We start from the raw sequence: 26,512 nt of genomic DNA, 5'->3' as shown, positions 1-26,512 counted from the left end.
GGTCACTAGGCAGCAGGAGGACCTGGGCATGCTGTGGCCTGGCAGCCGTTACACACAAGCTCTTCTATGGCGGGGTGGGCGGGCAGGGTCTGCCTGACTGCCCTGCTCTCCTGGCCTGGTCAGGCTCCGAGGGTCCCAATGTGCGTGCACGAGAGAGGCCTGCATGTGGACTCAGCCTTGGCACACGCCCGGCCCTGTGCACCTCTGGGTGCCCAGGTGGTGAGACCCGGGTGTGTGCAGAGCACCTGTGTGCCCGGCTGTGACGGGGGCCACAGGAGCGCCGGGGCGTGGCCCCCGTGTGCTTGTGCAGGCACACATGTGCACATGGCTTCTGGAGAAGAAATGTTTAAAAATGGAGTTGTCAGCCCCGAGTTGACAGGCGCAATCAGGAAAGTGCAGCGTCGGCAGGAACGGCCGCGGCTCCCTCAATTACCCGGGAGGAAATGGCCCCGCTTTGTGCTGAGGAGGCAGAGTGTGACTGGAATAAAGCAAGTGGAGCAGACCCAAAAACTTCATTAATTAAAGAAACTCATTAATGAGGGACATTTAATCAGCTGAAGATTAGATCCACGCTTGCCTCTTCCAGGAGCCGGGCGCCGAGCGGAGACCGGAGCCGGCCTGCCTCCTCCGCCCGCCCGTGCAGCCAGGCCTGGCGCCAGGGCCCCAGCAGGGAGATGCGATGCCCCCGGGCCAGCTGCGTGCAGCCACATGGAGGCCAGTTCGGGTGCCCGGACAGCATCAGGGTGCCGGGATCAAAGGTGCTTGGATTTTGGCCTCACCGGGGGACGTGCGGCAGCATCGGGAGACGTGTTTTGTGGTCACCCTGGGGAGGGTGGTGCTGCCCGCTGCTCGCCCATAGGGCTCAGGGATGCCGGACACCCTACGGTGCCCAGGGCAGCACCACGGGAGAACCTGCTGCCACACACGTCGGTGGTGCCAAGGCCACAAGACACCTGCTCCAGGCTGGGCGTGTGAATGCACTTGGGGGATGGGGTGAGTGCGTGGCATGTGAACCAAGCGTGTGTGAGCACAGGCAATGCGTGCATGTGAGCTTCTGTGCCCGGGGAATGTGTATGTGAGTGTGGATGTGTGTCAGGATTCATTCCCATGGACGAGGGGGGAGAGGAGGCTGGGGCCCCGGCAGACCTGGAGGAGACCTGACAGGCGAACTGAGACCTGTTGCTGGGTGTGCTTCACCCGGGACCGCCCAGCAACATCTCTGGGCCCCTGGGAGGATCCTGCTTTCTGATGTGTTTAGAGAATTGTCCACTTGCTGTTGAAGGCTGTGGGGAGAATGGCCCCTGCCCAGGACAGGCTGTCTGAGGGCATGCCCATCTGGTGGGCCATCACCCCAACACCTGTGATCTTGACTGCATGTTCGGGGACCCACCTGAGGGTGCCACCCTCAGACCATGGCCCTGCGGGTTCCACTGGGCTCCCAGGCACCTTTCCCACCTCCCGCAGCCCAGGGGTGCCGGGCCGGGCTGCCCCAGTGGACCGAGCCTGAGGCCTAGGTTCGGTCATGGTGGCACAGGTTAGATCCATCTCCTCAGTGCAAGTGAGGTCTGGCAGCCGGGGGGCTCACTTCCCACCCTATCCTCCTTCCTCCCCAAGTTCCAGCCCCTCCCCCAGTACAGGGGTGCAGCGGGTGCCACCACTGTGCCAAGAACAACCCCCAGCAGGGAGAGTCGGGGAGGGCCTTCCCAGGTGCGCAGACGGCGTGGGTGGGTGGGCAAGGCTGGGGCTGTCAGGTGTGAGCTGAGGACGGGGCTCTGGGCAGAGCAGATGTGGCAGGGTGACGGCAGCATCGCATCCGTGGGGCAGCAGGAGCCAGGAGAGGGACGCAGGAGCAGGGGCCAGCAGGTCCCGGGGACCAGGCTGCTCCTGGCCCTGGACATGTTCACATTTTCAGGAGGAAAATGTCTTGCTTGGAAAGGAGCAAAGCAGAGGAGCTGGGCAGTGCTGCAGGAGGGACCCACGTTTGACATGGAGACATTCGCGTCAACCAGCTTGAAGGCTGAGAGAGTATGGAACCCTTGAGCCCACAGCTCTCAGCAGGTTTTCACCCTGTCCAGTCTGGAGGCAGGGTGTCTGCCTCCGTCATAGGGAGATGGTGGGGGCCCTGGATGCCAGGCCCACCCCATCCTGGGAAGTGACAAGCAGATGGCCCCATAGAGACCCTGTGAGGAAAGGATGGGGACGGGACTTCCCTGGTGGTGCAGTGGTTGAGAATCCGCCTTCCAATACAGGGGACACGGGTTCGATTCCTGGTTGGGCAACTAAGCCCACGCGCTGCAACTGGAGAAGCTCTTGCACCATAACAAAGACCCTGCACAGCGAAAGTTTAAAAAGAGAGGAAGGAAAAACGGATGGGGACAAAGCAGCTGGGATCCCTCCCCCAGGGCCCCGTTGTACGGGGGAGCATCCTGGGTGAGGCCAGTAGGGAGGGTCCCAGGCCTTTGCCTAGACACTCCTGTAGGCAGCGCTACTCCTGTGTTAGGGGGCCTTCTGTGAGTCTGGGGGTTCAGGCTGCCCAGGTCCCTGTGTGAGCAGGGCACAGTCTCCACTTCCAGCACCAAGGTGATCCTGGGACGGATGTGGGGGCAGATCAGAGCAGGTTTCTTAGGAGAGGTGGTGGCCAGGGCTGCATAGACAAAGGGCAGCTCCTCGGGTGGCCCCGGCTCCTTCCCCAGGAGCTCATCTCCCAGGGCCGCCCCGCCCCCGCGCCTGCCCCTCCTCACTGGCCCAGCTCCTGGTGTGCTGCCTCCATCTCCCTGGCTGCCTGGGGAGCCTGTCACAGGGCTGTGGGCAGAGCAGGTGCTCGGAGGTACACACAGGTGAAGGAGTGTGCCGCCCCCCAGGGGCCTGGATTCTAGACCACATGACTCCACTAACATGCCCGTGACCTCGGGGAGTCAGCGCTCTTGGGATGTGCTAGAGTGTTCCCACCTTGGTGTTGGCAGGCTCAAACAGAGCCACACACATGTATTCTCAGCAGGGCTTCCAGAGCCCAGGCACCAGCAAAAATCTCTGCTCCCCCTTCAAGCCCTATCCTAGTCCCTCGTCCCCCAGACGCAGCAGTGAGCCCCCATCCCGCATCGTCCTCTGGCTTCTCTTCCAGACCCACCCTCTGTTCTGGCACCACGGGCATCCACCCATGGCCACTGCCCCATGATGAGCCTAAGCAGGTGTCCTCCCAGCCCAGGCCCGGGGGTGGGAGTGCCCCTCCCCAGGTCCTGGTTACCAGGACCCCAAGGTCTTGCAGTCTCTGGAAAGAACAGTCCCACCAGCAGAACCTGAGCACCAGCTGAGGCTGCCACTTGGCCCCCAGATGGGAACTTTCGGCTCCATAAGCATCAGCTCACGCCCCTGACCCCAGCCCGGATCCCAAGCCCACCAGGTTGGGCTCAAACTCAGGACATCTTCCCAGGGCTGTTGTGGCTTGTAATCAGGAGCAGCTGTTGCCTTGAGTCACACGTTCTGAGTCGGCAGGTCAGGAAGGCCCAAGAACCTGCATTGCTGACAGTGCCCGGGGCACACAGTGCTGCTGTCCAGACCCCAGCTGGAGGACCTTACTGTGTATAGACTCGGGGCTGAAGGGCTGCGGACACCCACCGTGTGTGGCCACACGTGACCAGGCATGAACTCTGTCCCCATGACATCCCCTGTCCCGGAGACACTGTCCTGAACTCACAAACGTCCCCACGAAAGAAGGAGCGCCCAACCGACAAACAAATTCATTTCTCAACCTGAATCCCTTGAGGGGTGTTTGACTGTGGGACGCATTATGTAATCTTCATTGCCAGGAAATTTACCTTCCTAATGGCATTTTGCGAGTCTTCATTTGAGTCTGCCTTCCCAGGGCTCTCGGTAACTAGGAGAAGCACACCGTGGTATGTGTGTGGTAGGGGGCAGCGAGGGGTGGGCAGACATCGGGGACCTGAGGCTTGAGGGCACAGACACTGGGCTATACCCAAGGGTGGGTGCCGCCCCCATCGTCCACCGTTCCCACCCCTGCCTGCCCATGTCATGTCCTGGGCACTGTGCTTAATATCCTATTCCATTTGCTATGAGAAACCATGGGCCGTTCATCATGCTAATATGTTTTAATGAATGAATACGCAGGAAACATGTACGATGTGGCTGCATATGGAGGGGGCGGGGCTCGTCCTGGGAGTGCAGAGGCTGATGCCCTGGACTCTCGGGGGAGAGTGGACCGCAGGCTGCTGTCTGTTTGTGGTTGGAATGAGTGGTTCTCTGTGGCACCCCTCCTCGTGGGGTCACCTTGACACTGTCCGGTAGCTTTGTCCTCAAGAGGGAACTTCCTCTCCATCCCACTGAGTAGCAGCCTGGTGTCCACTGGTCCTCTCTCGGATGTACACAAAGATGCCACATGTGCTCTCCCACTTACAAGTTCACAGTGGCATCTCAGCACCCCAGAGAAGGCTAGGGGATGGACTGAGCAAAATGGAAATCACAAGGGATGGGAATAACCTGGAAGCCTTCCCAGAGGTGGTGTCTGAACACTTCCAGGGCAGCGGGAGGGTTGGAGGAGGGAAGAGTCCTGGGTCACAGCAGAGACTGCACAAAGCCTGTCCATGAGCACAGCACTGGGGTGGTGTTTTTCACTTTGATATCTCTAGACATGGGAGATGCTCAGCAAACTTAGGAAGTGCTCAGCAAACAGTTATTTACTGAGCGAATGGAGCAGTGAAGGTAGGGGACAGAAGGAGTTGTGCGGGGGAACCTCGGTGGGTGCTGCTAAGAGTTGGCAAGTAACTGTGGTTGGCAGGCTGGGCCTGGGTCGTCCTTAGGGACCCTCCCCTCTTGCTGTCTCCCTCCTCATGAGGCTTCCCTGACAGTGTCCTTCGTCCTTGCCCTTGGTAGCCTACAGGTGTCTCAGTGCCTTGGCCCCCTAGAACCCAGGGCCCGGGCACAGGGCTCAGCTGCCCCATGCTTCCTGCTGGTCTAGCCCGGGGCTCCTGTGGGCGGGAGTACGAGACCACGGTGGGCTCCTCCTCCTCCCAGAGGCAGATGGGCTCCGAAGGTGAGAGCAGAGCCTTGGATTGACCATGCTGGGGTCTGAGCCCTACCTGCGTGGCCTCAAGCCAGCCCCGAGGAGCTTCACTGTGCTCCTCTGTGAGGTAGGGGAGGCAGATGGTGGGCTTGTCCCCAGACACAGCACCCCCTGGGGCCAGCACACAGCCTCCCGGCCCTCCTGGCTCTCTCTTCCCACCTGGTTTGAAGAGGGTCCCTGGCCCAGCAGGGGGTTGCTTTCCCCAAGCCCCTCCCTCACCTTGAGGAGCTAAGAGTGTCTTCCCCGTGCTCTTGATGTTTTTTTGTCAGGAAGCCTGTGAGCAGCAGTTGAAAGGTGCTGGGGGTTCTCCCACTGCTTGGGGGCAGCAAGGCAGCCACTGCCACCCTCCCAGTGCCCCCGGGGGAGGGGCCTCCAGGCTCGGCAGACAAGCCCATCAGGTGACGGGTGGCCCACCCCTGGGCAGAGAAGTCCCGCCCCCACCGCTCCCACGTCCCTGGACAGCTGCCGTTTCCGGTTAACCACAGCCCCATGTGTCCCCAGAGCTGCTGGTTCTTCATGGCACCTGCACACATGTGTGAACACGCACACACACAAGTGTGGATACACACGCACATGTATGGACATGCGCGCACACACAAGTGTGGCTACACACACGTGTGGACACGCACACACAAATGTGGATACACACACGTGTGGATATGCGCACACACAAGTGTGGATACATACGTGTAGGCACGTGCACACACAAGGATTGGTACACATGTGGACACATACGCATGAACACACGTGGACACAGGCACACAAGCGTGAATATACGTGGACATGCATGTGTGGATATACACACACGTGTGTGGACACACAGGCAAACACAATCATGGATACGTGGACACGCATGTGTGAACACACGTGTGGATATACACGTGTGTGGACACGGGCACACAATCGTGTGAACACACGTGTGCACACGTGTGGATATGCACACGTGTGTGGACACAGTCACATACAATCGTGGATACACACATGGACACACACGTGTGAACACACACGCACACACAAGCTGGATACACACACGTGTGGACACACACACAGTGAGTTACAGATTCAGGGCCGGGCAGCACCCTAGAGGATTTGTGAAATGGGGCGAGGACCCCTCCTCAATGAGGGGCAGTGACTGGCCGCAGCTCCCTGGACTCCCCAGCTGAGCCCTGGTTGTGTTCTGGTCCCACCCCCTTTTACAGAGACCCGGCCTCTGGGGTCCTTGCTTGGCCTAGCAGCCTCATGCTTGGCAGGGGCCCCCACCCCACACTTGCCTTCCTGGGCCCTTCAGCCAAACAACGGCAGCCGGCTCCTCGCTGATTTCCCCCGGCAGGACAGAGTGCGGTGGAGGTGAAGCTGATGGGAGAGGGGGATTTATGGGGCCACGTTATTTACGATTTGTATGCAGTGAGCTTGGAGGGAATTACGGCTTAATCGTGCGAAAATCCGTCCCCTCCCCTGGGGCTCCTCGGCTGAGATCTGGGCCCGGCTTAATGCAGGAAGGGGCTGAGTCTGGGCTGAGAGACAGTGGTAGGCTCTGGCAGGTGGCGGGGCTCCGTTCTGGGGGGTGGGGGTGACAGCTCAGTCAGTAGATCAGGAAAGCGCCTGGGGTCCTTCGGGTGGAGGTTCTTACTCTTTCTTGTGCCTTGAACCCTCTTAGCATCCGTTGAGGCACACAGATCCCTTCTCAAAAAATGGTCTTGAATGCATAAAATACATTAGGATTATGAAAGCCATTTTATGGGAATACACTTACCCAAAGAGAGAAGACAGGTGAAGTCGTAATCTGTGGCTTTTTTACAAATGTGTGAAAGAAACATTTAGGGGTGGGGTCTGCTCACACCCTAGTTTTGGAGTTGGGGCGAGTGCAAGCGTAGCACGGTACGAAGGACCTACGGCTTCTGTTCGAGACGGGGTCTCGGGCAGTGCTCACGCCCTGGGTTTGCAGCCACTTTTGTGGGTGCTGACATTCCAGTTGGCGGACAGTAAGATGGAAAGGTAGGGTGTTTTCCTGTCCAGGCTCTCAGGTGCCCGGAGTTCTTCCTCCAATAGAAGAAAGTGGCAGAGAGCGCAGGCGGAGCACGACCAAGCTGCTTCCGGGCACAACGCCAAATCGGTGCGCGTTGATCTCGCGCCGCGGCAGCTCTGGGTCAGCTCTGTCGGCCTTCACGGTGCAGATGGGAAACCAGGCCGCCGGCAGGGAGACTCGAGCAAGAGTGTAGCCGGGCTTCCCCTGTGCGAAGCCTGGGCAGAAAGCAAGGTGCCCAAGGTGCCCCAGAGAGCCGTGTCAGGAGACTGGCCCCAGTGCTGCGGACTGAGTGGGAGCCCAGGCTCGGGCCCACATGTGCTCCACATGGAGAGCAGGGCTCCGCAATCAGGACGCTGTTTGCCAGGGTGACCCGGCCCATCAACCACTCAGCCGCCGCCAAGGCAGGAGGGGCCTGAGACCCTTCTGGAAAATGAGGGTCTGTGGACCAGAGGAAAAGGAGACATAAGGTGGAGGAGACCTGGGATGCTGGAGGGAAGGGGTCGGGGCGGTGGGAACCCAGCCAGGCCTGCACCTCATTGCCACCAGGAATGGCCAAACACGGGCCTCAGCGTCAGATTATAAACTTGCCGAGTGGCTTGGAGTCTGGGGGCTCTGCCTGGATTTCCCCTGAAGTCCCTCTAGGTCTCAGGGGTAGGGGCAGACACACAGTGCACCCTATAGTCCCTGGAGTATCCACTGAGCCAGACACCCCATGGAAAAGGTGGGAGAGGAAGGGGAGAAAGCTGAAGGCTAGAGAGCCTACCACCCCGCGGGCCCTGAATGAACCAGTACAGGGTGTGACGGGCCTCCCAACAGCCCTAACTTAACAGAAGATACTGAACTGGCTGCGGGGAAGAGTGTACTGGATGAGGCAGGAAGGGCCACCACTCAGGCGGATTCTCAGCCCTGGCCTTGGAGCCGCCGCTTCCTCCTCCCCTCAAGCTCCCCCTGGTGTCTGCCGGGGGCCCCTGGTCTCCCCTCCACACCAGGGCAGCCCCATCCCAGCCCCCTTCAGAGCCCCCTTCACACCTACCGCCTGCATCACCACCCTTAACCCGACCTCCAGTCGCCTAGCTGAGGAAAGGTGAACTGGAGCCCAGCTGGGGCTGGCGCCCCCCTCTCCCCAGGGGCGTGCCGAGTCCTTCATCCGAGCCCTGAATTGTGTGCATCCCTTTCCGGCTCCTCGCTCAGGGACTCCAAGCTGGCAGCTTGAAATCAGTGGAGGTGGTAGCATTTACGCCATGGAAACATGCAGCCGCCACAACGCAGGACTTTTTCCCCCCAACAGAACCCTTGTCTGACACTCACCAGCACACCGCTCTATCCCGCTCTGGTAGGGGGTAGTGGATCGCCAGGTCAGCCCATCCTCTGAATGCTGGAGAAGGGTGTCAGGCCAGGGGTGGGCACCTGCAAGCTCAGAAACCCTGGTTGGTTGCTGGGTTAGAAGGAATTCCGTGAGACTGGGTCAGCCTGCTCGACGGAGCCCTGGGGTCTTGGGGACGGTGGGTGGAGGGACCGCCATCTTCTGCTCCCACGGACAAGAGTCCACAGCTGTGGACAAGAGTCCAGCTACAAGAGTCCATAGCTGTCATGCTGTGTCCACTGGCTCCAGAGTCAGGTGGGTCTGGGTCTGCCACGTGCCGCTGTGTACTCTTTAGCAAGTGACTTCCTTCTCTGTTTCTCCTCGGTGGAGAAGGTCAGTTCACAGGCTGTTCAACGATTCTATGAACTAATGCCTTTTTATTGCTTTATGCAGTGTTGGGCTCTCCAAGTGACCCATGGCTGTCACTCCTGCATTCATCAGTATTACTCAACACGTACTGAGCATCTGCTGTATGCCGGGGCTGTGTCAGGTGCTGGGGAACTCAGTGGTGAGCTCTTGCCCTCGGGAGTTCCCACTCAAGTTCCCTGGCACCGTGACTGCAGCCCTGCTCTGTCCTGAAGCATCTATACCAGCACCCTTGCTTGCCAAGACCATGCCCCAAAGTCTCTGGCTTGACGTATACCGGCCTGCAGGGATCCGCCCACCCTGCACGCCGCTGGGATGACATCTTAGCTCTTGGAAGGGAGGAGGCATGAGATTCCAAGAGGGAGAAATCCCTGCTGTGCCTCTTGGGTGGTGGGCTGGAAGGGGACAGGAGGGGTCTCACATGGAGGTGGGGGCTGGGTTTCCAGGACTCCCCCTCCATGAGCCAGGACTTTCCTCCGGTGCCTGGGCTGGGAGGGGCCTCTGTTCCCGTCTGGCAGGGCCACTCTCCCATGAAATTTGGGGGCAGGAGCCTGTGAGCCGTGGAGGTGGCCTGTTTCTGGACTGAGAAAGCAAATGAGTCTGAGGCAAGAGGAAAGTGAGGGAGTGTGGCCAGACCGTGTGCTGTCCTGGCGCTCCACCCCCGGCCACCCTCCCGCGGGTGACCTCTAGCCCAGACAGCCTCTGCTGAATCCTGGACCCGCTCTTCCTTTTGCTCTGGGTCTTGGCAGGTCCTGGAAACCTCGATTATGTCTATTTATTTTCACACTGATGCTCCTGGGGAACGAGTCCCCTCCCCTCCAGGAGTGGGGAGCCCCTTCCATGAGTCACGCAGGAGACACTCCGAGGCAACAGACTTGCCGAGCCCACGCCCGCCTCCACCCGGCCCCTGCTGTCAGTTGGTCCCCTAGGAAATTGGAATATCAGCCTGAACCAAACACCGTGGCGGAGTTAATTGTTTGTCCCCCAAAAGTCATGTCACGTGCTTCAGACTTAGCTGATGCTCACAGGCCCCCGGGGTGCGCGCTCCCAGAGGCAGGGCCCTGTGCTGGCTGGCGCGGCCCAGCACCCAGAACTTCGACCTAGTGGATGCTGGGTGCTTATTCAGCGAGCAGGTTCACACACACCATCTCTCCCACTCCGCTGGCGCAGACTCGAGAACACCAACCCTGCCTGCACTCGCCAGCTGGTCCTCCCCTGGGCCGATTCCTCCTCATCTGAGTGGCCAGAACATTCTCCACCTCGGAGGCCCCTCTCCAAGATCGCAGTGGTCCTGGGTCTCTGGGGGCAGGGCCAGGATCCACCCTCCTTGGAGAAAGTCAGAGGACGCGTGCTATCCCTGCCTGGTGTGTCTTAAGTCACAGCAGGACGACTTGCCAGAATCAACCAAACTCACCCATACCTGTCAGCAAGAACATGGCAGGCCGTGATGCGTGGACCAGCACGCACAAGGGCTGGGGGTCTCTTGCCCCTTCCCTTGATACCATCGCGTGTCCCAGCTTCATCTTCGTTCCTCTTCAATAATCTCATCTTCTCTTTCTCCCCAAAACCTCACCTCCCTGTGACCAGCACATTAAGAAAACAGAATAGAGACATCACCTCCAAGAAGACAACCAAATGTGTTAGTCTAGTAACACCCCCTTTCTCTCCTGCTCCTCGTGTTCCCCCCCACCCCAGCCCTTTCCCCTCCGTGAGCCCCCACCCTCCCCACTGCTACCATCATGTGATCACGGGCAGTCCTCTGACTCCAGGAAACGCCATCTCTCTGCTCCCGAACCAGCCTACCCGGGGCAGCCAGGGACAGAGGGACCCTCCCTCTGAGCAGGTGGGTGTCGACCGAGACCCCCTCCCCAATCGGGAAAGGTGCAGTGGTCGTGGAGGCAAGCAGAACACAGGCTGGATTCAGATTCGCATGGAACCACGGACCAACGTTTCCTCACCTGTAAAAGGGGGACAACCATCCCACATATTCCTGGAGCTGCGCCAAGGGACAATCAAAGTGGGCACAGTGTTGTGGATTCTTCACACTCTCAGAGGGTCAGCAAGGGGCGGACGAGTCCCCGGACTGCAGTCGTGCGGGCACAGGGTGGAAGTTTCCAGAAGGCAGGTTTCAGCTCTGCCCGTGGAAGAGCATCCCGGCAGAGCTGCCCTGGGAGGGAAAGAGCCTCCACGCTGGCGAACATGCACTGCTGGGCTCGCTTGGACAGAGCCGGGCAGGTACCAGGAAGGGCACAGAGATGAGAGTCACTGTCTGGCGGGCACTGTCTGGTGTCGCCCGTGGTCACCTCCCATCTAAAGCTCAGGGATTGAAGGGTTTGCTCGGGATGCAGACTCCTCAGCGTTCAGCAGTTTGGGGCACGGCCTCACACGTGCATGCCCTGGGATGGAGAGGGCAGGACCATCCTGCTCCCAGACTGGGAGGTCAGACCCCTGAGGTGCCCTGGCTCAGCCACCACTGGGGACGTGAACCCACATGTCCTGCCTGCCAGCAGTCAGTCCCTAAGTCAGCTGCCTCCTCTTCTGACACTGGTGGGCACCGTGGATGCCTCGAGAATGACCCAGTGATGCTCACAGGGGGTCCTCTGCACGGGCCTCTTCTGGAAACCGACTGTCCCGTTTTCCTGGTCCTGTGAATTGTCCAACACTGCATGAAGGCTCAGGCTTGGCCCCTGTTCCTGGCTTAGGGAGGCAACATCTGTCCCCGCTGTCCTGGGAACATGGGCAGTGCCCTGCGCACACAGGCACAGCATCAGTCCAGCCTGTGCACCTCCTGTGTCCCAGGTGCCAGGCAGCAGAGGCTCAACTGATGCCAGTGACCTGGGTAAAGATTGGTATTGGGGGGGCATGCCTGTGAAGGTGTGGGGGGGTCCCCTCTCCTCTCAGGACAGGTGAGCCATGTCCAGAGTGGGACAAGCAGATCACACACCTACCTGTCTGGTCCTTGAAGCTGGTGGTTCTGCCGCGCTCCCCTCCTCCGCCCTGTCTGGAAGCCTCTTTGCCCAGAGGTGGTGGAAAGATGGCGTGGTGCCCAGCCTTTGCCGCCAGCCTGCCTTCTTTCTGCAGGCTGGCCTGTGGACCAGGCCCACCGCACCCTCCCTCCCAGGGTGAGGAGTCTGGGAGGCAATTAGCCTAATTGTCGAGGAGGGGCTGGGAGCAGAGATCCCCAAGGGGACTGTGCAGGGAGGAGCTCGGAGGGCCTCTGTCTGCAGCTGCTTCAGCTCTTCCCTGCCCCCAGCACCCTGCTCCCTGAACATCCTGCCCAGCGCATCCCACACAGAGGGGACCCTCCCCGCAGACGACAGGAGCTCACTGGCCAAGGCCTGAGTGCGTGGATTTCCATTGGGCCGGTGATGTGGGCAGAGACACTTGGGGGAGTCTTAGCTCTAGATCTTAAAGATGAAGGGCCCTCCTGCCCAGACCCTGCCTCCAGGCAGATGAGTCCCTGTCCCCTTTCCACAGACTAAGAGGTTAGGCTGTACCCAGGGTCACCTAGAAATGGAGGCATTAAGTCTGCACTCAGGGTCTGGTGCCAAAAGCTGGACTACCCAAGGTACAGGAGCAGAGAAAAGGCCATTAGCTGCAGGGCCTCCCCGAGAGGCTGGCTGGGCTCTCACTGGTCAAAGCCCCTTGCTGCCCGTTCCTGGGGCTGGACAAGCCCTTCCATCTCATACCACTGTGTCATCAGGTCCCAGCAGGGAGCGGGTGGCTCACTGGCTCTAGGATAATGTGAGTTTATTTACAAGGAGACTTTTCAGAGTTGTCTGGAGGAGAGCTGGACCATAAAGAAGGCTGAGCACTGAAGAATTGATGGTTTTGAACTGTGGTATTGGAGAGGACTCTTGAGGGTCCCTTGAACTGCAAGGAGATCAAACCAGTCAATCCTAAAGGAAGTCAACCCTGAATATTCATTGGAAGGACTGAAGCTGAAGCTCCAATACTTTGGCCACCTGATACGAAGAGCCGACTCATTAGAAAAGACCATGATGCTGGGAAGGATTGAAGGCAGGAGGAGAAGGGGATGACAGAGGATGAGATGGTTGGATGGCATCACCGATTCACTGGACATGAGTTTGAGCAAACTCCAGGAGTTGGTGATGGACAGAGAGGCCTGGCGTGCTGCAGTCCATGGGGTCGCAAAGAGTCGCACACAGCTGAGCAGCTCAGCAACAGCAAGAACTGGAGGATGGGCTGGAGGGACCACCAGGAACAGTGTAGGGCCCCCGACTGACAGTGACGGCGCTGTTACCACCTCAGGCCTAAGGAAGAAGCAGCAGTAGAACCAAGAAGATTGCAGGGTCCTGGAGGGGCACCTCACTTGAGTCTGGATCCCCTCTGGTCTGGGGAGAGACAGCCTCCCAGGGAGAGAGCAAGGGAATAAATACCCCAGACTCACCCCCAGACTCTGGAAAGCAGAGGACTAAGCCCTCGCCCCGCCTTCATGGCCAACCACACCCCCTCCCCTGACATCACCCCCCGCCTTGAATCGGTCTACTCTCTTATGTCATGGCCCTCAGTTCCCCTTTGTCAGACGAGTGAACTTTGCTCTCTAGAACTTACTGCCTTCCAGCCACCATTACTGTTGACTTAGAATGGTCAGTTCCTCTTGGGCCAGAAACCCCTCATGGCAATGAAGAGAGTGGTGAGTCAGAACCAAGAAAAGAGAGTGTGTCTGGCAAGAGATGAGGGGTCAGCACATTGCGTGCTGTCGAGGGTCAGGTCAGATGAGGACTGGGAGCTGACCCTTAGATGGTCAACATGGCAGAGGTGGGAACCTTGCCCAGGGTAGTTTCAGGGAATGGTGCCTTGGAGACTCTGCTGGGGGTGGGATGACGAGGGAACAGGAATAAAGGAGTTTAGGCTGCAGGTGTAGGCGACTCATTCAAGAGACTTTGCTCTGTAAGGAAGCAGTGCATGGGGTTTGTAGCTGACAAAGCTGAGTGGTCAAGGAGGGTTTTCTTTCCCTATCGTGGGAGCCAGTCAGCAAATTGCCAGAGCTGTGAGCATATGCTGGTGAGAAGGACTGGACACCTGTGTGCATGGAAGTGACCAGTTAGAGATGGGAGCAGAAATGGGAGGGAAGGCCAGGGGTGGGACAAGAGGCAGGAAGGTGAACAAGTGAGCGTGGACATGGCCTTCCATTTCCACGGGAAATAAAAGCACAGTCATCGCCAAGAAGGAGAACATTGGAGCGTGGTGGGAGGGTTGGGGAGGAAGAGGGAAATGGTCATTGAGAGCGAATGGCAGATCCAGGCAGAGGACAGTGATCTAAGGAAATTGGGCTGATTTTGTATGTTTTCCCAGAGTGTGGGCCACGGAGTGGAATGGGCAGAGCTGCTCTTAGCAATTTGCCAGGCAAGTGTAAAGACAAGAGAGAGAGACAGGTTTGTAGAGGGGGTGGGAATAAATGACTTGACCATGGTCTTTAAGCTTTTAACTCATCTGTCCATCTACTCAACCACTCCCCTTTCATCCATCCATTCTCCACTTTATATCCATCTTTCCATCCATCTTTTTATTTATTTTTTTAAATTTTATTTTATTCTTAAACTTTACAGTATTGTATTGGTTTTGCCAAACATCGAAATGAATCCGCCACAGGTATACACGTGTTCCCCATCCTGAACCCCTCTCCCTCCTCCCTCCCCATACCATCCCTCTGGGTCATCCCAGTGCACCAGCCCCAAGCATCCAGCATCATGCATCGAACCTGGACTGGCGACTCGTTTCATACATGATAGTATACATGTTTCAATGCCATTCTCCCAAATCTTCCCACCCTCTCCCTCTCCCACAGAGTCCCTAAGACTGATCTATACGTCAGTGTCTCTTTATCTCTCCATCTATCCACCCATCCACCCCTCTGTCTGTCAGTTCTTCCGTTCACCCATCCACCCATCAATCCTTTCATCCATCCAACCATCCAGCCATCTTTTTATCCAGCCAGCCATCTTTCCATCTGTCTTTTCATTTATCCATCCACCCACCCATCCTTCCATCCATCCATCCAGTGTGCATTGAAACTTCCAAGTGCAGCAGAGTGCTGTGCTGAGTGCAGGGATGTGGGCATGGAGGGCAAGTGAGGGAATTCACGATCCCTGGGGAGCCACACTAGTTCACAAACTGCTCTGAAATCACCTGAAGCCATGAGACCTGGCCCGGCAGGGGGACTCTGCCCAGCTCACGCCACCAACCCCAGGCCCTTCGTTGTGGCCCCAACAGACCCGAGAAGAAGGAAGAAAACGAAAGTGACACACACTGTGCAAACCTCTGTGTGCAGGCCCCCGGACACCCTCTTAGGGCGGACCTGACCCTCTGCTGTTCCACCAGGTCTGCTCTTAGGGCTGTCAGCGTGGGCTGCACTTCAGAGTCTCGTGGGAAAGTTTGGTTGTGAAGTTCCGTTGCCCGGTGTGCGTCCCAGGTACGGGCTGTGCAGCCTAGGAAAAGGCCACTCGTGGAACCGTAGCCCCTATGCGTGGGCGTGAAGGAGATGCAGGGCAGGGGTGTCGAGAATTGCCCAGGGCCCCCCAACACGCTGGGGGTGACCACTGCAGATGGGAGATGTACTCAGAGCAGATGAGCAGTGATGTGGGGCCAGTGGGTGGATAAGAGGGGGTCAGATCTCTCCATGTGCTCTCCAGGGTCTCGACTCTCATGGGGCTGTGGAACCTCACCTCCACCTAGACCCCCCAGGAATGGCTACAGTTCTGGACGAGGAGCAGGGAGCCAGGTTTAGGAGCTGGCAGCCCATGCCATACAGGTCTCTGTACCTCAACTTTATTGGCTGGGAAATGGGGGCACATTGTCCACCTGGTAGGTTGGAGATTCGATGAGGTTACGTCTGCAGAGCAGACAGCACCATGCGCTCAGATGCACTGACTTCATGATGTCACAATGTCGCTCGAGGTCCCCATCCCTCAGCTGCCTCCTGCCCACCCCTGACCCCTCCAGACCCTGGCCCTCAGGACCCCAAACACCCCTCCCGCCACCCCCACCGTGTTGCAGGTTCCCCTGACAGTCTGGGCCCCAGGCCCCAGCGCGGGAGCCCTGCAGAGGGAGAGATTGGCAGCTGTCCCTCGGGCACTGGGGAGGGTCGCAGCGGGGGTGGGGGTGGGGAGGAAGCAGACAGGAGAGCAGCCCCCCTTTCCTAGAGCCTCGGAGGAGGTGGGGAAGAGGGGGCGCTGGCAAGATGTAAGTTAGTGAAGGTTCTAATCAAATATTTATCAGTTAATTGATCTCCGGAGGCTGCGGACAGCGCCCTCCCCCTCACCCGGGCCTTTCCACACTCCTGCCTGGCTCTCGGCTTCCCTCCTCTCCTCGCCCCCGCCTCCTCCCTGCCTCTACTCCGCCATCCTGGAGCCTGGGTGCTCCTCCACCCCTGGGAGCCTCCCGCCTCGCGGGCCCCTCCTCCCTCCTGGTGAACCCACCCCAGGTCCCGCTGGGCCGGAGCCAGAGGACGCGACCAGCGTGTTGGCCGACTGGGTGACGGGGCTTCTCGGCCGCTTGGGAGCAGTGAGGCAGGACCCTCATGAGTGTGTGCGTAGGCCTGTATCCGTCCACTTGTCAGGGGCCTGGCGAGAGAGGGGAAGGACCTGGGGGCTTCCCCAAGGAGGAGCGGGACGAGACCTCTTTTTTTGTGTCGGGTTGCCTAGAAGTGAGGGCCATCAGCACCGAGGCGGAGGCTGGCACTGGGAGGGTTGGCTGCACGGTGGAGCTGGGCCCTGGGCTGATGTGGGGGCCTGCGGTCGCTGGCTAGAAGGGAGGTGGCCAGCCAAGCAGACTGTGGCAGTGGGGCAGGGCTCTGGCCTGAAGGCAGAACACCGCGTCTTCCGTCCAGTCTCCGTTGGCCTCGTGTGGCCAGTCCCCTTGGGCCACCTCCCCCACACACGGTCGACTCAACATCTGAGGAGTTGGACTAACTCTCCCACCGGACGGCAGACCCCACCGGAGCAGGGACTACCCATCCTGCTCCCCACCAGAACCACAAGCCCAGCACCCTAGCTTCCCAACACACAGTTTGGGGTGAATAAATAGTCACCAACTGAAGGAACAGCGTGAGCAAGTCAGCGTGCCTGCTAAAAGAAGCACCTGTCTCGGGGTGGGGAGACTCTAAAACTGAGGTCAGACACACAGAGGTTGATGGGGGTGGGCACGGGAGCACACAAGGTCCCCTGTCCGCAGGGCACTGGGAAAGCAGTCAACCGTCCCCGCGTGTGCAATGGTCCTTCCACATTGTGGGGGCTCCTCCTGCGAGAGGTGACCCTGTCCTTCCAGGTGGTGAGGCCCCTTCTCCCCCAGAGGCACCCTCAGAAGGCCAGGGGTGCCTCCCCTGCTCATAGTGGCTGCTGAGAGCCTGCCCCCTAGTGTGTGTCCACAGGGAGGGTTGGCCAGAACACTAGTCCCCTCCCCCGAGCCCACAAGGGACCCCAGTCCCTTCTCTGAGGCTGAGAGATTTTTCTACCAGGGCTTTTCTTTGTACCCAATGCCAGTGGTTCTCACAGCCCCCAGATTTGGGGAGGAGGTCTGGAGTGAGCCGAGAATCTGCATTGCTGACCAGACCCCAGATGATGCCGATGCTGCAGATCCCAGCACCCCATTTGGAGAACCACTGTCCTGGGGCGCTTCCGGGCCTCGCCAAGGGCTTCTCGGAGCCCCAGGTTGGCTGGGGCCAGCATCGAGGGAATACATTTACCCCTGGGGCAGCAGACCTTTGAGGGTGGGAAGGATCACTGGGACATCTTGGAGATCCTCGAGACGGAGGCCAGAACCCTCTGTGCCCTACGGACAGCACCTCACCCTGTGGCCACCATGAAGCTGAGTTGTATGAGGCTCCATGTCTTCACGATCAACTCCAGTCCTCCCCTCTGCAGGCTGTGAATCGTGTCCTCACACCTGCTTTACTAGTGAGAAAACCGAGGCTTACAAGCCTTTCTCAGGCCAGAGAGTGGGGGTGTGGCCATCCAGGGCCAAAGGCAGGATCCTGCTGCTGCTGGAAGGTTCTGCGTCTTGACTGGCCCCATGTTAGTCTCCTGGTGAGGAAGGTTTCACAGGCCATCACCGCTGGGGGGCCCTGCATAGAGGGTACACGGGGCCACCCTGAGCTATTTCTTACAGCTGTGTCTGTCTACAGTTATCTGGAAATGTTTAATTATTTTTAAAATTCGGTGGATTAAAAATAAACCTTTAGTGTGCTCGGACCTGACAAATTCACACAAGTGGCCTCAAACTCAGGGGTGTCTCGCCGCAGACCTGGGCTCCCCTGAATGCCCCTGGAAGCCCAGCTGTGAGCTGGATGCCCCGTGCTGGGGGAGCGCCCCATCCCATGAGGCCTGGACAATGCTGCTCAAAGTCCAGTTCAGGACCACAGGGCCTCCTGGAGAGGGGTCGGTGAAAGGAGGCAGAGTCCCGGCCAGACCGCGGTCTAACCAGCCTTGCTCTCTCCTCCGCAGGGCAATCAGGACGCCACGGCTCCGCCTGAAGCGATGGCCCAGCCCTACCCCCCAGCCCAGTACCCCCCTCCGCCACAGAACGGCATCCCTGCCGAGTATGCCCCACCCCCACCGCACCCCACGCCGGACTACTCGGGCCAGACCCCGGTTCCCCCAGAGCATGGCATGACCCTGTACACACCAGCACAGACCCACCCGGAGCAGCCAAGCAGTGACACCAGCACACAGCCCATCACAGGGGCCCAGACGGTGCCGGTAAGGGCCCCCCCAGCCTTGGAACTCCAGGGGGAGGGGCCTCGGGGCCTGCGTATGGAGAGGCAGCCCATAGCAGGGGTGTCTCTGCCCCCAGGAAGGCTCTCTCAGCCTTCCGGCTCTCCACCATCCGACACCCAAGAATCTTTCCGGTGGGCAGATGCCATGCAGGGGCCCCCCTCTGCCTCCCCGAGCCATAACTTCAGGCCAGCTCTCACCTCATCTGGGAGAAGGAGCGTGACCTCAACCATCAGTGACCTGTTAATGAGAAACGAGGGAAACAGCCAGGTCGGGGGCCTGGGCTCGCCCGGAGTCCCGGGGGACCCAGCAGTGGTGGTGGGGGGCGGGGGACAGGGGAGGGGGGTTGGCTGGCAGCAGTGAGCAGAGGCCCAGAGCCCCTCAGAGCTGTCTCGGGTTGCAGGCCCTCCTATCATTTCTAATCACTTGTAATCTATCTGCTTGGCTGCCCTCCAATCAGATAACTTCAATTATGTGGTTGTGATGCAGTTCCAAGGATAAAGTGCTGAGCCTGGCACTTCTTGGAGATTTCCTGAAGGATCACGTCCAGGAGTGGCTGCTGCCCCTGGCCTGCCTGGGGTGGGCACCCTGTGGAGGGAGCCCCTCCAAAGACTGGGCTGCTGCGTCCCCGCCCCCAGCCTCCTCTGTTGCATCCTCTGTGGACCCGCCCTGCCGAGCTCCAGGGCTCTGGGTTCATCGAGCTGGCCCTACTGGCCTGGTGCCAGTGCTGACTGGTGGGGGCCGGGCAGGAGGCCAACATGCCCTGCACCGCTTGCCTGATGGGTGCCCCCCTCCTTGTGCCACCTCAGCCCCTTAACCCATCCTGGCTCCTGCGGTGTACCCCTAGATGTGGATATCACCTTCCCTCACTGTGTGGGTAGCATCATCCAAACTCTGGGGATAGCGCCCACCCACGCTGCCCGCCACGGGCTGGACCAAACTCTCCTGCCCGCTTGGAGCACTGCCAGACCTGAGTCTGCGCCAAAACCATCAGTCTTCTCGATTCTCCCAGCATCCCTGGTACAGGGTGTCCGCCACAGATGCCCCCCAGGGTTCCACGGATGAGAAGGGCAATGTCCATGGGTCTCAGAACAGGGAGCCAAACCATACTTCCCTGGCCGCTGCCGCTTCTCATGCCTCAATCTGTGACCTGCATGTGCTCAGAAAAGAGAGGTGAGTGAGGGAGCCAGAGGGGTCCCTGTGAGCAGGTCACCGCTGGCTGGCCGGTCTCTTTCTGATGGACAACAGCAGATGGGGTGAATCTGGGGAAACCTCTCATGACCTCCTTGGGAACAAATGCTGACCGCCCCCCCCCCCGAGAAGCAAACCCAGGAGACAAGATGACCAGACTGGTGGCTGACACAGAGGAGGCTGAGACCGACCGCTGACACCTCCACAGCACAGACAGGCCTTCTGGGCCGCCTGACGCAGCCTCACCGCGACCCGTACAGAATCATCTTCCTTTGGCCGACTTCTGCAGGGACCTGCTTGTGCTGGGCCCCGAGCCAGCACGGGGGTGCACAGGAAGAAGGGCCTGACCCTACCCGCGGGGGCCGTCACTTCCCACCAGTCACGGACATTACATGGGCCCCTTCCACTCTTCGAGAGTCCATGGCCCCGAAGAGGACCTGGGAGTCTCAGAGAGAAGCCAACTGAGATGTGAGAGCCTCACTGCTCGATCGAACGCCCCCCCACCCCAGGAATGCCTGGGCCAGAGAGCTGCTGAGCCCGATACCGGGCAGCCTCGGCCTTCCTCTGTCCACGGAGGGCTCTTCAGGTCCTGGGAGGGGGTGAGTCTGCTGCTTTTCCCCTGGGATACCGAGATAGAGGCCCCGACTAGCGGATGATCTCAAAGACACTCAGAATTGCCCGGCAAAGACTTCAGCTGCCGCTGCTGCAGGGTGTGGATGCTCCAATCCGGAGTGTTCCTTCCATCAGAGGTTTCGCACCTTGGGAGGAGCTGAGGAGGGTGGTCACTGCCTGTCCTGCTCGAAGATTCCAGGAGCCACTTATCTTCAACAAACTCTTGGTCCTCCTAGCCCTGCTGCTCAGCTGTCTTATGTCCATCCCGGATCAGGCCTGCGTCACTTCCCAGAGCCTCCCCTTGGCCTTCCCCAAACAGCCTGGTGTTAGAATCGGGAGGTAGGGGGCGGCAGGCAGTGTAGGCTCCAGCTTATGTCCAATCTGCCCTCTCCTGCCTGTGGATTCCGTTTGTCATCACGGCGTCATCTACGTTCTTTTATCAAAAGGCAGCAGGGGACACAGAGTGACTGGGGCTGCTGATGGAGCAGGCCTGCCTCACTACTCTGCAGGACCCCCTGGGGTACAGGTTGGGGACCACCTCCCAGAGCTACCTCATTCTTGCAAGGTTTTACGGGGTCCCCTGCAGGGGTCCTCCCCACCCACCCATCCACCCTGTGTGGTGGGGCAGCCACAGGGACATCCTCTCAGAAACTCCTGCTGGAGCGGCAGCCTTCGGTCCTCTTTGCTCTTGGCTCTTGGGACTTAAGGGAACGGGGTGGACCGTGGTTGGAATACAGCACCCCAGGGTGCTGCCCTGACTCAGGCAGGGTGCGAGCAGATGGTGCCATCAGCATCGATGCACCACGGGGGGCCAAGCAGAGAGTTCCCGGAGCATGGCGTCATTCACAGCGTCCAAAGAGGACACAGCTCCACCTGAGGTTCTGAAGAAGGCTTCATGAGTGGATGGCTCGAGGCCTCATGGGGAGAACACCTCCTCCGAAGCTGGCTCACCACCCACCAGGGACGAGCCATGTCGGGTGAGCAGCCGATGGTCATTGCATGGGTGACCAGGAAGTCTTGGAGGACCAAAGATGAGGGGAGAGGGGGCCACAGAGAAAGAGGGTTTCCTGGAGCTGCTTCCTCTGTGTGGCATCACCCAGCCTTGGTTCTGTCCCAGTGACGGCCCCCGGATCCTGGCCTGCTGCCTGCCACCCCACTGGACCTACTGACCCTGTCCAGGGCCCTCTCAGCCTCTCCCGGTGCTGGGCTTGGAGAGGCCCAAGAGAAGGGGGCTGCAGACTCTTTGGAGGGTGCAAGGATGGGAGATGCACTGTCCCATGCAGAGGGACCAGATGCTGCCTTGAAAGGGGGACGAGGACCGTGTCACCACGTGGGCTAAGATGACACGGAAATGAGGAGGATGCAGAAGCAAAACGGCCGAGAGCAGCTGGAGAGGGAAGGGGTGTTGCTGCTGCTGTTTCTCGTTTCCCTGCATTTGAGAACCAAAGGCAAAGATTGCTTTAAAGAAGAAAAAGGGAAGTGAAGTCCCTCGGAAGGCGGTGCCAGCTGCCCGGCCCGCTGTGATAAATGGTGAGAAGGCCTCCGTCTCCCCTCGGGGCAGCCAGTGTGCTGTCACACTCGGGGGTTTCTCCAGCATCTTACAATTTCACAGCCATTGAACCCATTTATCTGCCTCTGTTTGCAGCTGTGCTTAGGGCCAAGGGGGGCTTTTCTTACTTTTCCTGCACCCCCCATCACCCCGTTTCTCCCACCTCACCCTCAGCTGCTCTCCTAAGGGCCTTTGAGGTGGGAAGAAGCAGGAGGACCCTGGATCTTGGAGACACACAGTGGGCTCAGTTCTGCTATTAGGAGAGGCCCAAGGCGTTGCAGAAAGGACATCCCACCCTGGCCCCAGATGCCCCAGCTTCATCAGTGCCATCCCATGGTGCCCCCTTCCCACCAAAGGCTCCCCATCTCCGAGTGGGAGCTGGGATTCCCACCCCACCCCACCCCCACCACCGTCCACCGTAGTCCTGGCCACCAGCTTGCGCTGACCACTGCCCTCTGCTGGCCTGGGGTCAGCATTGCATGCTCCTCCCCCTAGTTTCCCAGATCTGGAGTCCATGAGTCACCTGTACCCAAGAGCAGCCAAGGGCACAGGTGTGTGAAAGGCATGGCAGGGGAGGGTGACAAGGGACACTGGACCCAACCTGACCGCCTCACGGAAAGAGCCACAGCTTTTTGTAGCCAGAGGGCGGGGCCCAGGCTTCTGAAGAATCAGCAGATGCACGGCCAGTTCTGCCTTGGTCTGGGGGTGCAGACGGGGCCTCTGACGGTCAAGCCCAAGCTTGCTTCCTACAAGGAAGAGTGCAACAAGGGAGGAGGACAGCTGGGGAGGGGGCTGAGCGGTTGGGCATCTCCAGGTCCTGGGCTTGGGGGAGAGGAGCCCCCAAATGTCCCCCAAAAGCCCAAAGGCAGCTGCCCCGATTTGTCTGTCAGGAACGAGGGCATGTGCAGGCCAGACCAGGAGCCTCGGAGCCCTGCCACCTCACTCCCCCTGACCAGCTGTTCCTCCCCAGACTGAAGGGGGCTCCTGGGTGTCAGCACTTGTTGGTGAAGCCCCAGGAACAAGCGCAGAATCACCTGCAGCCCCACACTTGGCTCAGAGAACACACACTCCAGAAATGGGCCTGCCATGCGTGAGGTGGCCAGCCTGCTGAACCCCAGGTCACACATGTCCCCCCAGGCACACGAGAGGATGGTGGTTTCAAACCCACGTGTAGGATCGCCCGCCCTGTGCTTCCTCTCAACACAGGAATACAGAGCTGAGTCTACGGGGCCTTTGAACAGGATAGCCCCTCACCCCTGCAGCCCTCCAGACCCCCTCCCGGCTTGCCACCAGGAAGTGTGCCCAGGATCTGACCCCCCTCCCCTCCCCTCCTGTCCCCTATGGCATCTGCTGCCCTGGGGACTGGCTGAGCGCAGGAGTTAGGGGAGCAGCCCTGTCTTTTCAGAGAGGATGACCCTGATGGCCACTGAGGGCAGCCACTCAGGAGTCCAGAGACAGACCTCCAGCCAGTGGCCTTGGCGAGGGCCAGTCCTCAGCCACAGCACGAAGGCTCAGGCGCCGTGAGCTCGCCCTGCTTACCATCCTGGCTCCGGGAGGCTTGTGGTACTGCCCAGCACTCCTTTGGTGGACAAAACGCACCAGAAGCAAGCGGGCAGTTGCCAGCAACCCGTGGAAGGCACACGCCAGCACCTCTCCCCTCAGCTGTCCTCGTTGCGTGTCTCTGCAGCCCGGCCTCTCTCCGCCGGCCACGTGGGAGACCACAGCCGCCAGGACCTCCATTTGTGCAAAGTCTACCCCAGCCTTGAGGACCTTGTCCTTCCCCCTTCACTCTCTGTAGGAGTATCAGACAGGAGCCAAGCCCCCCGACTGTCACCTGGAATCCTGACCCAGAGGAAGATCCTCAGACAAAGGTTCAAGTCCAAGCAGTGTACTGGGGAGGTGATCCCAGAAAACCTGGGAGGGAAACCAGGACTTGAGACAGGAAGAGAAAAGGAGCAGTAAAAGATGCTTTCTCAGCCAGTCGTGCCCACAGGGGATGGGGGCACACGGCATCAGAGGAGAGCCCCAGAGGAGCTGGTCCGGAGGAGCCCCAAATGAGAGAAGGCGTCTGTCCAGTCACCCGGCCTGTCATCGGCTCTGCTCCTGGACACCGACACAGAGGACCAGAGATGCCAGCCCCAGGGTCACGATGAGGTCCCTCGGTGGGCCCTCCCTGCACTCACCATGCCCAGCCTGCCTTTGGCCTGGGTATTCAGCAGGACCCACCAAGTTGAAGGGCAGCCTGGCTGTGAGCTGGTGGCCTGTCCCCATGGAAGTCCCCAGTGAGGAACCTCACACATGTGCCCAGCCCGCTCACTGCACCGCACTGCCTTGAGGCCTCTTCGTGGCCTTGACCTCTCAGGGAGCTGGTTTGGGGGACAGGGCGGGGAGGTGGTCCTTGCTCTGTAGCAGCTTTGTTTCCAGAGACTCGAGTCTTTCAGAATCCCTCTGTTGATCAGTGTTTGGGTCCAGAATCAGGACCAGCTGTGAGGCATTGGAGGTTGCCACCCCTGAGCCCTGGACAATGCAAAGCCTCAGAGCAGGGCTAGAAGAAGAGGCAGTCTGGGGGTGGCCTCCCCTGGGGCCACATCCCTACTGATGTGTGTGCCACGAGTGGCTTCCAAAAGCTCTCCGCTTTCTCATCAGGCTGGAAACCCCAAACGTTACCTGTCTTCCCAGAGCTCAGGCTGTCGCGGGGTTGGGGGGTACACGCACAACCTCAAGAACTGTGATGGCCAAGGGACCACTGAGGTCGGGCATCAGTGGTCAAGCTGAGCCACAGGGTGGGAGAGCACGCTGGGCCAGGGAGGCCTTGCTCTGTGACGGCATCACAGACACTGCTCAGGGAAGAGCCCGAAAGTGGGATCTCTGAGGTCGAAGTGCTACTACGAATTCTGTGAATCCCGGGCGGGGGGAGTCTGCGGGGCTTGGGGAAGACCTGGTGTCTAGATCCTCCCCCACTATGGGGTGGGAGCAGAAGGGGGGCACCTCCCAGCCCGGGTCCTCTCCCCACAGCAGACAGACGAGGCGGCACAGACGGACAGCCAGCCACTCCACCCCTCCGACCCCACAGAGAAGCAGCAGCCCAAGCGGCTACATGTCTCCAACATCCCCTTCCGGTTCAGGGACCCCGACCTGCGGCAAATGTTCGGGGTGAGTGTGTGTGGCCCCTCCATCTGCCCCCCACCCCCAGGGTGGCCCCAGTGTCAGAACGGCCCCCCGGTTTCCCGCTTCCCATTGCCCTCTGGGTCCAGCCCCGCTCTGACCTGAGCCTGCAGGATGGGAGGGGGGAGGCGGGACGCAGGCTCCACGGAGGGACCTGCGTGACTGTCACCCCCGACCCCAGGCATCCCTGGTGGCTCAGCTGGTAAAGAATCTGCCTACAATGCGGGAGACCTGGGTTCGATCCCTGGGTTGGGAAGATCCCCTGGAGACGGGAGAGGCTACCCAGTCCAGTATTCTGGCCTGGAGAATTCCATGGACTGTATAGTCCATGGGGTCACAAAGAGTCGGACGTGACTGAGCGACTTTCACTTTCACCCCAACCCCTTGCCCCTCAGGCCCAGGCAGGTGCCAGTTAGGTTTATCATTCTGCTGTTGAGGGCTCCAGAGAACTCTGTGTCCAGAAAGGCACCCAGCCTCCCGGCCTCACACCCAACAGCCCCCGCCTGTCCAGTGTGCCTGGGGCCCGGCCCAGGTACTTGACATCTCTGGGCCTGCAGCCCCCAGGCCCCGGGGGCTGGGGCAACAAGGAGCTCACACTACGGGAAGCCAGTGAGCATTCCATCCCTGGATTCTCCCGGTCTGTTCTAGACTCTGTAGGATACCAGCGAGTGGCAGTGTCACTGTGAGATCCTACAGGGAGGCTCTTAAGTCCTGCAGTGACTTTATTCTGCCACGTGATTTGAGCCCCTAGCACGTGCTGATGCCCACTCAGGGCTGGGGCTGCCCTGTGGGTGGGTAAGGGGGCAGCAACCCAGGTTCAGGCCTGGCCATGGAGGACATGTGCACCCAGCCTGTGTTCTCTCCCTCTCTCCCGTCTCCCACTCCAAACTCTCCTTCCCCTGCCTGCCCCGTGCCCACTCCCCACTTCCACCTCAAGTCCAGCAGACTCTGACCCCTGAACCCCAGCCCTCCCCTCATGACACCCTCAGGTGGGATTTGTCAGGTAAACGGGAGGTGGCCTCAGGATGGGTCCAGGGCCCATTAGATTGGGGTGAGACCCAGTGGGGTCCGGGCAGAATTTAGAATCATCGGAAGATAAGGATTCTACCCCCTCTCAGCCTGGGCCTGGCAGGTGCCAAACTTCTCTGAGCCCGGAGCCCTGACTTAAAGCAGCTAGTGTTGGGTCAGTTCACTGGGATGCCGTTCCGGTCCCTACATCATGGGTCTCAGCACACTCTGTCCCTACAGGCCACCCACAAGCACCCTCAGCCCACTCTGCCTGCATCCCAGCTGCGCCTCCTCCCTCCCTAGCACTCAGCAGGGTTGGCACTGCCTCGCTGTCTGGCTCTGTGTTGCCTCCTGAACATTACAGGATGAAGGGGAAACTCCAGTTGCATGTACTGGAGGCCCCTTAGGACCTCAGCTGGCA

General features: G+C 59.7%; 1 protein-coding gene across 12 annotated transcripts in view; it reads left to right on the top strand.

The window, feature by feature from the left end:
* RBFOX3 (RNA binding fox-1 homolog 3) overlaps window positions 1-26,512 on the top strand; it is a 440,759-nt gene that overhangs the window by 400,337 nt on the left and 13,910 nt on the right. For 8 of the 12 annotated variants that reach the window (XM_086356477.1, XM_086356473.1, XM_086356469.1 and 5 more), the window contains 2 exons: window positions 18,297-18,551; window positions 24,934-25,071. In XM_086356477.1, coding sequence (XP_086212603.1) covers window positions 18,330-18,551; window positions 24,934-25,071 — 360 coding nt within the window. In that variant the 5' untranslated portion in view covers window positions 18,297-18,329. The remainder of the gene's footprint in view (window positions 1-18,296; window positions 18,552-24,933; window positions 25,072-26,512) is intronic. The other 4 variants (XM_086356478.1, XM_086356475.1, XM_086356472.1 and 1 more) reach the window with 1 other exon arrangement.

The sequence above is a fragment of the Bos grunniens genome, chromosome 19 (assembly GCF_055505025.1).
Source record: "Bos grunniens cultivar Pamir isolate PY7600 chromosome 19, Bosgru_T2T1.0, whole genome shotgun sequence".
In the NCBI taxonomy this organism is placed as follows: domain Eukaryota; kingdom Metazoa; phylum Chordata; class Mammalia; order Artiodactyla; family Bovidae; genus Bos; species Bos grunniens.
This window is presented reverse-complemented; position numbering and strand designations above follow the sequence as displayed.